General features: G+C 40.1%; 1 protein-coding gene across 3 annotated transcripts in view; it reads right to left on the bottom strand.

The window, feature by feature from the left end:
• Positions 1–13308, bottom strand: part of GRK5 (G protein-coupled receptor kinase 5) — a 244695-nt gene that overhangs the window by 160936 nt on the left and 70451 nt on the right. For all 3 annotated transcript variants that reach the window (XM_042458695.1, XM_042458696.1, XM_042458694.1), the window contains exon 2: positions 6544–6639. In XM_042458695.1, coding sequence (XP_042314629.1) covers positions 6544–6639 — 96 coding nt within the window. The remainder of the gene's footprint in view (positions 1–6543; positions 6640–13308) is intronic.

Below are 13308 nucleotides of genomic sequence, written 5' to 3' on the forward strand. Positions count from 1 at the left end.
ACAGCATTCACAGTTCTTGGATGCACATAAAAATCCACCTCTGTTTACACAAATTTTCTTGGCAGTAGGAATTAGGAAGGAGGAGAAGCCATTTCGTTGCTGCTATTATGAAATAATTGGGACCCAGGATCATCCAACAATCTACCAGTAGATGTTAGTCTGACTTTTGTTCAGGTAGGGTGAAGATGCTCCCTCATGCAGTGGAGTAACAATGAGGATTGCAGTGAGGTTTGAAGGGTACAAAGGTGTATATGCCATATGATCTGGCTTCTGGAGTGTAAAGGAAGCTGCTAATCACTACTAATCTGAGCAGCTGCTGTACATGGAAGGAGGAGATGAACATCGTCACCATATTGTCCTTTGACTCAGGCAGCAAAACAATTTGGACCTGTTTTTATCAACCTCTGGGCTGCAAAACTATTTCAAGATGGTGGGAAGTGCTTTGATGGGGATCGAATTTCATAGTAAACTGGTGCAAGCCTTTTAACTTGCACCACCACCAACATTAGTTTTGCAGTATTTGAATCAAGTAAGCATCCAGCAAAAAGATGTTTGTTTGATAGGGAGAGAGTTGTTATTGTTGTTGTTTGTCTTCCTGTGGGCTTTTGCAAATAAAATATGACTTTCTCACTACCACAAAATAAGCATCTTTCTCCATGTTTACTGACTAAACATGCTGGGCAACAGGCCACAGGAACTTCACTGGAAATTAACCTGAGTTCCCTTTGATAACATGGAAATTCCCTTGTTTTCCCTACAGGCTATTCTTCTTACCAAGTGCTTCAAGAAATAATTGGACATCTTTGCTTTTGACCTTCTGTTCACTGTTTGACTGGAAATAATAGTAATAATAATGGAGCACAGTGCTTATTGAAATTAGTCTTCTGGGTCGCAAATTTACAATTACCTCCTTGAAGCAATTTAAAATTACTCTTGCTCTAGCCTCAAGAAAAGTTATGAGTAACAATAGTTTCCATCTTCGTTCTGGCATTATTTTAAATGACTATCTGAAGACGAGTCAATGGTCTGAATCCCCATTAATTAATTTATCTATGACTGACTTAAGCTTCATTTATTTTGATGGGCCTATACTAAGTATGACTAAATTGAGATTCCACTCAGTGATTCTGCTCTTGAAGCAGAAAGGCATCCATTTTTAATAGTTAAACAAAATTTTCTTTCATTACATAAAGCCCCTCCATCATGTGCATCACCAACTCTAAGCATTCCCTGCAAAATGGAACACTAGTATGGACTAATGGCACTCAAGGCTTCTATGCTTGCTTTTTAAACAGACAGCATTCAGCACATAGAACACTGGGTACAAGTTCCATATTCCTGTTTTCCAATTTCAGGTGGCCTAATTTGTATATTTTGTACAATATGCCAATTGACTATATTGTGCACATTTTCATTTTATGCAGATTAAGTACATTAACTGCCACATTATTTTTGAACCACTATTATATCCCAGGCTTGAAACTATTTATAAAGTAAGTGTTGATATGAGAAGGCTAGTATAGTGTAATGGTTAGAATACTAGACTTGGAACAGCAGCCCAAATTCAAATCCCAGCTTAATCACAAAGCTTAACAAGTGACCTCTGGCTAGCAACTAACACTCAACCAAACCAACTTCCAGGGTATTTGTGGGGATAAATGCAGGGAGAGAATGTCAGGGATGATGGGAGTTGTAGCTCTTCACCTCTGGCTTGAACTCACCACCTGGTTGTGCACCGCGCTGACCAGTTTTGGCCAGTGGTTATAGCTTAGCAGAGTTACAGAGAATAGGCTGAAGACCCTGACAAACTCTCCAAGCCTTCTCACTCTTGCTTCCACAGAAGTCTTCACCCTTCTTCTGGATCCAGCTGGTTCTTGTAGCTTCACCCAAGACACCAGACAACTCAGTAGTCTTAAATAAAAGATCTACTTTATTCTACTATATACAGCTCCAAAACCTATCCAACACAAGAATACTCTACTCCTCACTCTACAACCCACAAAATACATTGGGATTCATAGTCATTATTATAGTCAATGCAAGTTACCACCCACTGTTGTCTGTTTCCACCCAGTAGGCGTGTACATCATTCTCATTGGTTCTCTTGGTTCATCCTACAATTAATGATTTCATCATCTCAGCCTTGACCACTTAACAATTGTCAGGTGTGTCCAATTACCCACTTTACATTTCTTGTCCTTGGCACTCAGGACTTGTTAATTGTGTTACCATTTACACCTGTGTGGTTCTCAATTGGCTTCTGCTGAGTCATCCTGACTCTCACATACATGTTTTATTTCATTTACTGTATATCCCATGTTGCTTTTTCCTTAACAGAGAAGCCATGCAAAACATCTGTGTCCATTGCTGGCAATACAGAAATTAACAAGTACAACATCAGCAGCAACAATTTTGTCATAGACAGGAAATTTTAGTGGCATAATGTTAGATTTTTGTTCTCTGTAGTTTTTTTTTAAAAACCAACTGATAGTAAAAACCTATCTACCACAGCAAGCTCTGTAAATGATACTCTGTAAATATCATCTAATTCACAGGGGGAAACTCAGAGTAAATACAAATTAAATACAAAATGAATATACAGATGCAGATTAGGTATTTTATTTTAAGTAGAAAATATTCTGGTTTAACTGTCTTTGCCCTATTGAAATATTTATCACTGTAAATGTGTTAATCAGCTCATATGTGCTGGGAGGTCTATTCCACCACCGTACTACTGCTCAATGTTATGATGATCATAACTTTGTACTTTTTGCATTTCAGTTCCCTCTCGCCCCACTAATGACATCCTCCCACCCAAGCATGTATATAAGAACCTAACATCTAAAGAAACAGTCCATACTTTGAAGGAGGCTGCAGCCCATGAAAGGGATGACCCTACCATTAGGCAGACTAAGACAACTCTTTCAGGCAGTAGCATGCCAGGCCTGGGGACTCTGCTGGTTCCCCTGTCAAGAGTCCCCTCGCTCTACGTTGTCTCAGCCCATTCCTTTCTTAGGCCATCCTACCTTACTTCACTGCTGTGTTCACCAGGTGTTCCTCTAACTCCTGGCTTTCTACTTCTTATGGAACTGCAAGTGCCACTTCTCTCCACCCCCCCCCCATGGTTGCCATCCCCAAGGACCTCCAAACCGGGAAAAATGTAGGACAAGGTGTTAAAATGTAGGACCTTTTTTTTTTAAAATTTCCTGGCCAGGAAATAAAAAAAAAAGGTCCTACATTTAAAAACCTTGTCCAAGGCTTCCCTGGGGCCTGGGAGACAGTGTCTCCCAAGCCCCAGCGAGGCCTTGGAGGACTCTGCGATCGCGGAGCCGCCTCCAGGGCCTCGCTGGGGGGGAATCCTGGGGGCGGGGCCAAACCGGGGCGGGACTGTGCGGACCCGCCCCAAACCGGGAAAGTCCCGTGCCCAGGCGGGATATGGCAAGCCTACCCCCCGTTCTTTCTTTATGATCTCTAAGGAATAGCGGTCTTGAAATAAACTTTCATTCACTCATTCATTTACACCTTGTCTGTTCATTTCCTTCTCCTTCATTCCTACCGATTTGCTCACCTTTATGGCACCCCCCCCCCCATCATTTTCTAATGGTGGTGGCAGCAGCTGCTCTTCCTTGCTGCAGCACTAGCCCAACATGTGGTCAATATTGTGTTTTCATGCTTCCCCACTTTCTAATTCTTATGCAAAGAGTGACCAGATGTCCTCCATTTCCAGGACATATCCTGCATTCCAACCTTCTATCCAGGAGGAAATGTTTTCCATTTTGAGCATGACTAAGAAGCCCATTCAGTATCACCATTTGTTGTTCCCCTTTGAGAAATGCATCTATCTGGCAGACTGTCCTCAGTGCAAATAGGGGGATAGGATGGATCCCTTCTGAAGTTCTGTTGTCATTTACATCTTGTCTACAGCAGCAGACAAGACTTGCCTCCAGAGCACAGGGCACATTTTGTTTCTCAGAGGGAAAAAAGTAGCAAACATGTTAGGTAATGGACTGCTTGAGAACACAGTGAAAATGTCAAAGAGTTTCCTTCCTTAATTTCAGCAAAATGGACAAATGGAAGGTATAATTGAAATGTAAATCCAATCAAGGGTTTGTTGCTAGTAAAGTACAATTTTAATCATTTGTCTTGCTTAGAGTTCTATAAGTATATTGTAAGCCAACAAGGCATTTTAACAAACATGTTCATCAGGTAAATATGGTTGAGTCCATAATAAAATACAGTATAAATACTATAGCTGTAAATAAACCATATGAAATGAAATTATATTAGTGAGCTTTTATTTGGAACGTCCTATATTTTTGAATGTCTACATTTTGCAGTGTCTTGTTATTGGAAAATTTTTGCACTCTCTTTCCCCTTCCTTAGATAGATAGGGATTTCCTGCATTCAAACTCTCCTCTCCTTTCTCTCTCTCTCTCATTCAAACTAACCATATGATTTAGGTCACTCCCCCTTTGGGACTAACAGACATTCTGTCTAAAGACTTTCAACAGAACTTCATGTTTTCCATCTTCCTCCTCTCCCAACTTCCTTTGGAAAGATGGTGAGATAAAGGCGGGATACAGACCACCACTTTGCGACGGTCTCCCGACGGCGCCATTTGCTCCGCGCGGGAGCCGCAGCAGCCAAACTGTGCGGCTCCCGCGCGGAGCAAAAAAGAAGCTCCATTTTGGAGCTTCTTTTTGTGGCGCCTCTATGATGTCGCGAGGCGCCGATGGCGCATTCGCAACGTCATAGGTGCCGCGACACGTCTGGACGGTATGCGTCCAGTACATAAAGATGGCGGCGCCCATGTAGAAGGGGCGCCGCCATCTTGTACATATTGTATACGTACTAGGGTTAGGGGGGTGCGGAAGCACCGCCCCTTCCTAACCCTAGTACGTATACAATACGTACTATATGGCGGTTTGTATCCCGCCAAAGACTTCTTTTTACCTGCACTATTCACTAGCTAGATTAGGATATGTCTTTTATGTATATATAAAGTCATTAGTAAATTTTTCTTTGAACTACAAGCTACTTGTGTTGTTTTTGGAGTCATTCTCAGTTCTTAGGGATGCATAGTTTGACAAAGGTACATTTCTGCTATTCTGCTGATTTAAAGCTAGACTCTTACAGGTGACATTTTTTATATTTAAATCTTTTTGTTTCGTTTACAAAGGCTGAAGCCTTAGGAAACTTAAATTACCCTACATTTTTCCTCCTGTGCAATTATGCCATCTGGTCACCCTGCTCACACATCTCTCACTTGCCCATTCACATGATGGCTGCACCCCTCTAAGCCACCACTGCTTGCACAAGACCTGTTCAACAGTGGAATACACTGCCTCTGAGTGTGGTGGAGTCTCCTTCTCCAGAGGTTTTTAAACAGAAGCTGAATAGCCATTTGTCAGGAGTGCTATGACTGTATATTCTTGAACTGGATGGCCCTTGTGATCTCTTCCAATTCTGTGATTCTATTAATGAATACAAATATATAACTCTGCTATGCACATTCACTTATGTATAAGATCTATTTAATTTAGCAGGACATATGCTGAGTAAACAATAAAGTGCTATATCATATACCCTTGATATGTAAATATGGGAACTGTGTGTGTGTGTGTGCGCGCGCGCACGCGCATGCCCAAGTCTGTTGACTTATGGTGAACCCATGGGTTTCATAGGGATTTCCTAGGCAAGAAATACTCAGAGGTCATTTTGCCAGTTCCTTCTTCTAAAATATAGCCTACATTGCCTGGTATTTGTTGATGATCTCCAATCCAAGTACTAACCAGGGCTGACCCTCTTAGCCATTTCTTTATCATTTGTAACCACTTTCCATAAATCTAAGATCCACAACAAATATCACAGCAATTATCTATCTAACATAATAAGCTTCTGTGCATCTATCTGTCTATTCATTCATGCATGGATCCATCCATTCATCATCTCCCTTTGCCTACTTCCTACTCCTTCTTCCATCCTTCTTGGATTAGTCCACTCTTGTGACAGTTTATAGAATGTAAAGCTTGACAGCAGTACACAAATTCAGGTCATCCTTTGTTGCCCTTGCTGCTATTAATTTGTGAGTAGTTCAGCACATGTTAGGTTCATTTAAACACGACTAGGTGTGCACAGAAAGTTTGTACAGGTAAGGCCTAACTCCATTCATAGTGTGCCTCCTGTGTAAGAACAAAAGATGAGATATGGGCCTGAACAGACAGGCCAAAATAAAGCTGCTTCAGGTCACTTTGGAGGTATGCTGTTTAAATGATGCATTTAAGAGGTCAGAAGCCATGGCTCAATACTATAAAATTCTGGAAATTGTAGTTTTATTAGATATTTAGCCTTCTCTGTCAGAGAGCTCTCGTGCCACAACAAACTTACAAATCCCAAGATTCCATACCACTGAGCCATGGCAGTTAAAGTGGTGTCAACCTGGATTACTTCTGTAGTGTAGATTCAGCCTTAAAAGGAACCTCCAGTATTATGAAAGACTATCCATCAAAACATTAAAAACAAACCTGGAAAATCTGTCCTTACCTATTGTTCTTCGAAGATCTTCACACTGGCTAATGTGAGGAAACTTCAGGATTTCCTTCCATTTTTTGCTTTTACCTTTGCGCTTTCCTCCACCTCCTGAAGAAGAAAAATATATATATTGAGCTTAAGGTGTTGGTTATTTTTTAATACACCCTTTTTATTTTTCTAATTCCATACACAAAATATGTAAACACACACCATTCAAAAGAAAATAAATATTTGTTTTCATCAACATAAAGTATTGGGTGCGGGAACGACTTCTGCATTACGATATGATGAATCCTGGGCATTTTAAAGCAGTTTTTAATCTTGTCATTCCAAAAGTGGGCAGAAGGGCAAGCTGCAACCTAGGCCTACAGAACACTGGAGCTAAGATGGCCCAATAGTCTGAGCAACTCAATAGCTACAGAAGGTTGTTGTCTGGTTTTGCTGTCTTTTCTGAAACTCACAGCATTATTGCACTTTGTTATTTTATTTCAAGGAAGCAGTGAATGCTCTTGAATGCTGCCCATGCTTAATCTTGGATAAAACTAAACTGTTTGAATCTCAACATGTAATCAAGATGAAATTAAACTGGAACAGGATGGAGGTGCCTGAAGCCTAGTTCAGAAGTTGAGATTCAATCATTTCACACTACAGAATATATAGCATTGGTATTCCACTTTAGCGATTCAATTCTAGGGAATCCTAAGATTGGCAGTTCAAAGAGAGGCATTTAGAATTCCCAGAGAGACTGCTCCAGCACCTCCCCAAACTACAAATCCCGGTTTTCCATAGGACTGAACCATGACATTTAAAGTGGGAAAATAGTACTATAATTGTGTAATGTGAATAGGCATCTGCAGTGGTTTGCACTTCCCCTGCTAGAACAGGGTCAGAGCTTGCCAATGTAAAATTATACAATCAAGGTTTGTGTAATATTTTTAAAAAATATTTTCAAACTGTGGATGGTGGAATCCTTGGATAAAGAATCTGTGGATAAAGAGGGCTGATTATTGCATAACTGTGTCAAGTGCACTAGCCATGCCTTAGTAACACAACATTTAGACTTTAGCAATGTACTGGGTGGGTTTTCCTTTGAAAAGTACAGTGGTCCCTTGGCATCTGCTGGGATTTGGTTCCAGGACCTCCTCACTGTGGATAGCAAAGTGTGGACGCTCAAGTCCCATTATATACAATGGGATAGTAAAATGGTGTCCTTATATAAAATGGCAAAATCAAGGCTAGCTTTTTGGATTTTAAAAAAAATGTATTTTCAAGCTGTGGATAGCTGAATCCGTGATTATGGGAGCCAACTGCATTTGGAAGTTTTAGATGGTATAAAATGTAGCTGTTGGGATCTCTGTGTGGTATCGGGATACTATCTTTGATACCTAAAAAATCTGCCCTGGTTGTCAATTGTTTTCTTGACTCAAGTCAGGGTATTGGTCTAAGCTGGGGTGGGCAACGTTGGTGAGTTTTAAGGATGCTGCCACTTAGAGAGGCTCACTTGACAGGCTTGCACAAGAGGACTTTCTCCCAAATTGTGTTTCCCTTAGAGCTATAATTAGTCCTCCTTTTAAAATTCCTCTTTTTAGAAAGTTATCAAGACACATCTTTTAAATTTTGTCCTTTAAGTTATTTTTGAGACAGTTTTGTTTTTGATGCTGCTGCTGCTGCTGTTATTAGTTTTGATTGGTTATAGACTGCCTTTGTGCTTTTTACTGAAAGGTGGTGTAAAAATACCAACCACACATACAACAACGCCATGCCTATATAATGTCCATTAATAATACAATAATAATATAAAGTAATGAATTCCTAAATCAAAATGAGAAAACTTCATAAGATTCATTTTGAGATCAGACTTGAAGATGTCTCCAAGGACAGAAACACTTTCAGATTTGATATGAATAACCTGTTTAAGCAGCAGTCTAATTAATTATCCACATCTCAACCCCTAGTTCATCTTTTTGCTCCCCCTTTCCCCCAGTCCTTTTTTACAGAATATATCATTTTACCTTCCTGTGTATTTCTGAGTCTGCTTGTAAGGACATTCTCCCTCAAATTCCATCCTACACCTTTCAAAATTTCTGCATGTCTATCTACTGATACACACACAGATTGTTTTACTTCCCCCACAAATAATCTTATTTGTCATCCTCTCTCTGTTGTCTTGAATTTTACTTGTCTTGAATTTCACGGATTTTCTTTTTTAAATACCCTTATTCCCTGGTTATAAAATCACCCAAGGGAATTCACAGAAGTATAAAAGTATTAGTTACCAAACAGAGTACTAAACAGTTGACTACAGTAACTTTATCAAATTTGGTAATTTAAATTTACTCCCAACAGCAAGAAGAATATGGAATAATCATTGCAAGCCTTAAATGCAGAGCAAAAACCTTGCAATATAATTAGGTTACAAATAAAAAAGAAACAAAAGTTGCTACCACGAGAGAAAAATAGGATGTAAATACTCTGAATCATATAAAAGAAAAGAAAGGTGGGTGCAAGCGTATCAGAATAATGTATTTTTAACATGCATTTCTGTGAAGATTTGGGGGGCAATGGGGGGGCGGCTGAAAAGTTCCCTAGTTACACAAGCATGATTGGTGCATAGGATAACCAATAGTTTCTCCCCTTCTATTTCTTGTCCTACAAAAACAGCAGCATCACTGGATGACTCATTTGCTTGCATTCGAGCGTAATCGAGTGGCACTCTCTTGCTTGCCCGTGACGTCTTTACGTTAAAGATTCCAATCAACTGCTTTCGTCTGCCTGACCTTTCCAGCTTGCAGCCTATATCTTGAAGCCATCCTTGCTTACTTGCTCCAAATACAATTCAGCAGGACACGTGGGCGGGTGAGTGGGTGGGTGGGTGTGCGTGCAAGTGTAGGAGGACCTGAAGGACATAATGCACCAAGACAGCTGAGACAAGGTAAATTGGCTGGCTCAACCAAAAGCTAAAAGGAAGGATCTCAGGATAGTAATTGCATAGGTGTGAAAGTGAACGCTTTTCAAAAGCTGCCTTGATTCCTACTGCCAAGCTGTCTTTTCATGTTGGAAGGCCCTCTAGATCTCCACCGCTGCTTTTGTTACTTCTGAACTGATAAAAGCACCACACAAGGAGCCTCTTGGGCTTGAAGGTGTCTAAATGGATTTAATGGCTCAGTTTTCTGGCTGCACTGTGTGGCAGTTTGCACGACTAGAATGTGGTGTCTCTGTACGTCTCATTAAAAAGACTCAGCATTTGGACAGAGCTTTGTACTGTGTTAAACCACTGAAGATACTCCCAGTAGACTACAGGTTGATGAGAATTTGCACAAAATAGGAAAGGTAACAGTGGATATATGAAACTATACTAAATGAACAAACAAAGAAACTGAAATGCTCAGTGCTTCATTATGGATAGATTCTGTGTGTATGCACCACAAGGGTGACTATCACATTTTACAGCATAGTTTACATGTCTGCTTCCACTCCAACATATATGTTTACCCCCATTTAGCTCTCATCTTCAACCTGAATGTAAGAGCTTAAAATTGGAAGTGGGCCCTAAGATGTGCATGTTTACTCCACCCCAATATCCCAAGGAATATTGCCCTTATCTGCCCCACTCTGCAGCACTTAAGAAATCCAGTGCAGTTTTAGGCTGCATCAATAGGAGTATGGTGTCTAGATTGAGGGAAGTAATAGTACCACTTAATTCAGACCTCATCTGGAATATTGTGCTCAGTTCTGGACATCACAATTCAAGAAGGATGGTGACCAAAGGAGGGTGACCAAAATGGTGAAAGATCTTGAAACCATGCCCTAAAAGTGTGGTGAAGTCTCCTTTGAAGGTTTTTAAGCAGAGGCTGGATGATCATCTGTAAAAAGTGTTTTGTATATTCCTGCATGGCAGGGAGTTCAACTGATCTCTTCCAACTCTGTGATTCTATGATTCTGACTTTTGCATATTTATAGCAAGAAAGCCTGAATTAGTCTTCCACAGGACTTCAGGTGAATATGTTCCGAGGTTTCCAAGCAATTGGGAACTCTCATTAAGGCATCTGAATTTCAGGAAAGTTTCTAAGCACAGTGGTCCAAAACTGTTGCACCTCCTTCAGACTTTTGTGCTAAATATGCAAGTCAGAGCAAGGATGATGCAAGGAGTCTTCTATGCACAGCCCACTCCCACTTTTAGCCCTCAAATATTCACCTGAACAGAACTTTTAGCTTTATAAAATGTTATTGCCTATAGCTTCCCTGAACACCAGTTCCTGGGGAGCAGAAGCAGAAAGGTGCAATGGCACTGTGATCCACTTGTGAGCATCCCTTCAGCATTGTATTCACCTGAACACATGGTGTTCTTATAACTTAATGCAGAGATCATTTCTATTTATTTATTTTCCATCTCTCTCCCAACATGGGACTCAAGGTGGTTCACAATATTTAAAAAAAGCCCTATCATAATAATAAAAACACGTTTAAAAAACAAATACATTATCCTATTAAAACAACACCAATATAACAGTTTGCAAGCATTTAAAAACATAACAATGAGGATAACACAGAACCCTCCATTAAAAGACTATTCTACAGAAATAATTTAATAGCCAAAAGCTAAAACTAGCATCTCTATTACTGGCTAGGTAGAAATCTCATTTAAAAAATCAAACAACAGCAAATGAGAACATAGTGATACTGATTTAGACTAAAGGCATATCTAGACTAGTTTTTTGATTCCCACAGTGACCAACTAAATGCTTAAGAGATGTTCACAAACAGGCATTAAGATCCTTTTGCTTGTACTCCCCAGCACCTGGGTGCTCACAGGCATACATCTGAATGTATATTGTCCTCAGGATTAGTCACCATTGATAACACCTTCTGATCAAAGCTTTTCCATTTCATTTAAAAGTACAAGAAGCACTACCTGTGAAAATACAATTAAGAGGTTTTCCTATGCAAAGAAACACATATGACACCTTTTTAAGGCATCAAGATTGCTCCAGGTTTTGTGTGTGTGTGTGTCTGTGTGAGAATGCACCTTCCAAGTTACTTGTTGACTTCTAGTGACACCATGAATTTCTTAGAGTTTTCTTAGGCCAGGAATAGAAGTGGTTTTGTCCACTCCTTACTCTGAAATATAGCCTACAGCATCTGATATTTGTTGGCAGTCTCCCAATGAAGTGATAATCACAGCTGGCCTTGCTACCTTCCATGATCAGAAAGAACCTGGTGCCTTTAGAGTATTTAGGGCAGACATTACCAGTGCAAAAGGATTTTCAAGATCCTCACAATTCCTGTGCTTCCCATATAAATTACAGCTTTCTCAACATGTGGCAGGTCTAGTGATGTCTGTGCATCTAAACACAGCATTTTGGATTTGCAGAGGAACAGGAAGCATGGATCAAATATGTATCTAGTTCTTATCTGCTGTTGAAATTATTACACAGTCAAGCATAGGGTTGGAAAGCACATGAAGTCTTATGTAGGAATTGGGAAGAACTGGCAAAGAGGAAGGAGCAGGGGTATGGCTATGGAAGGGGGTAAAATGTGGGTATTGCCTCTTCAATTCTGTCCGCCATGAAATTTTCCTTCACTCTCCAAATTTCTAGCATTGATGTCAATTTAAAAAATCAGTTGAACATTTAGAAATACAGGTTAGGCATCCAAACAAAAGGGTATGTGAATACAGAGTTTTTGTTGGAAATTATTTTCAGCGTCTCACTGTCCACAATGGTAGAAATTTGGGGACGGAAGGAAATATTCATTGGTGGGGCAGAATACTTATGGGGGGGCAATGCTGTAATTTTGCCTCCCTCCCCCAGGAATGCTTAACAAGAACCATGGCCTTTATTTTTTACTTACAAATGCAGCTTGATTTATTGACGCTTCATTTTCTTGTTGTGTAATTGATGCACATTACATTATTGTTTTTTTAAAAAAGGCAAGTGACTGACTTTAAGGGAGAAGTAAGAGAGATGAGCAGCGGGAAGGCCTGTAACCTTATCACATATATGCCTTTTGAGAACAAGATTTGAACACCCTGCTCCACCACAGCTTTATCTGTGCTATTGTGACAACTAATTTGGCTCTCAACGTTCAGTTAGTAATGAGTATATCTTCTTTTACATCTGTATCTTTAGATCTGTTTTTCATCTGTTTCTGATGATAAAGGCAACCACAGTGAACCCTTCCTCTCTAGTTCCTGGTGCCCTTCCATGGGAAGAAAGAATCATAACTGGCTCATTTGATATCTCTCAAGGATTGCTATTTGAGCACCATGCAACCAGATCTTGAAAGAAAAGCTCCCACACCACTCCCACAACAAATTGACCTGGGTGACTCACATTATTTCTTGGACGCTTAATCCCAACAGAGCTTATTTCCAGGTGCATCAGTGGTGCCCAAGTCTTCCTTTGCATTCATGCTGCTAATTTAGAACAGATCTCAAAGATGCTGAGGAGTCTGCACAGACATTACTAAATGTAAACAAACCAAAATCTCCCCATACTGGACTTTTCTTTAATGATAGAGAGATGGCCCTTGTTTGCTCTTGCCCCCGGTCCTTGGGTTAAGACAGCACTAGCTCAGACAGCTTATTAGCTGTTTTCATTACAGAGTGTATATGTTTGTCTGGTAGTAGATAAAGGCTAAGTCTCTTTGTAAATAAAAGGCAGCTTGAGGGATTGACAGTGAACAGATGTTCTGGTGGAATCCTTCCCTGCACCCAGAAGCTAATGATGAGAAGTCAGAGGTCACTGGCTTAATTACCCACTGAATTAACATTGATTA

Source organism: Sceloporus undulatus, chromosome 3 (assembly GCF_019175285.1).
Source record: "Sceloporus undulatus isolate JIND9_A2432 ecotype Alabama chromosome 3, SceUnd_v1.1, whole genome shotgun sequence".
Classification (NCBI taxonomy): Eukaryota; Metazoa; Chordata; class Lepidosauria; order Squamata; family Phrynosomatidae; genus Sceloporus; species Sceloporus undulatus.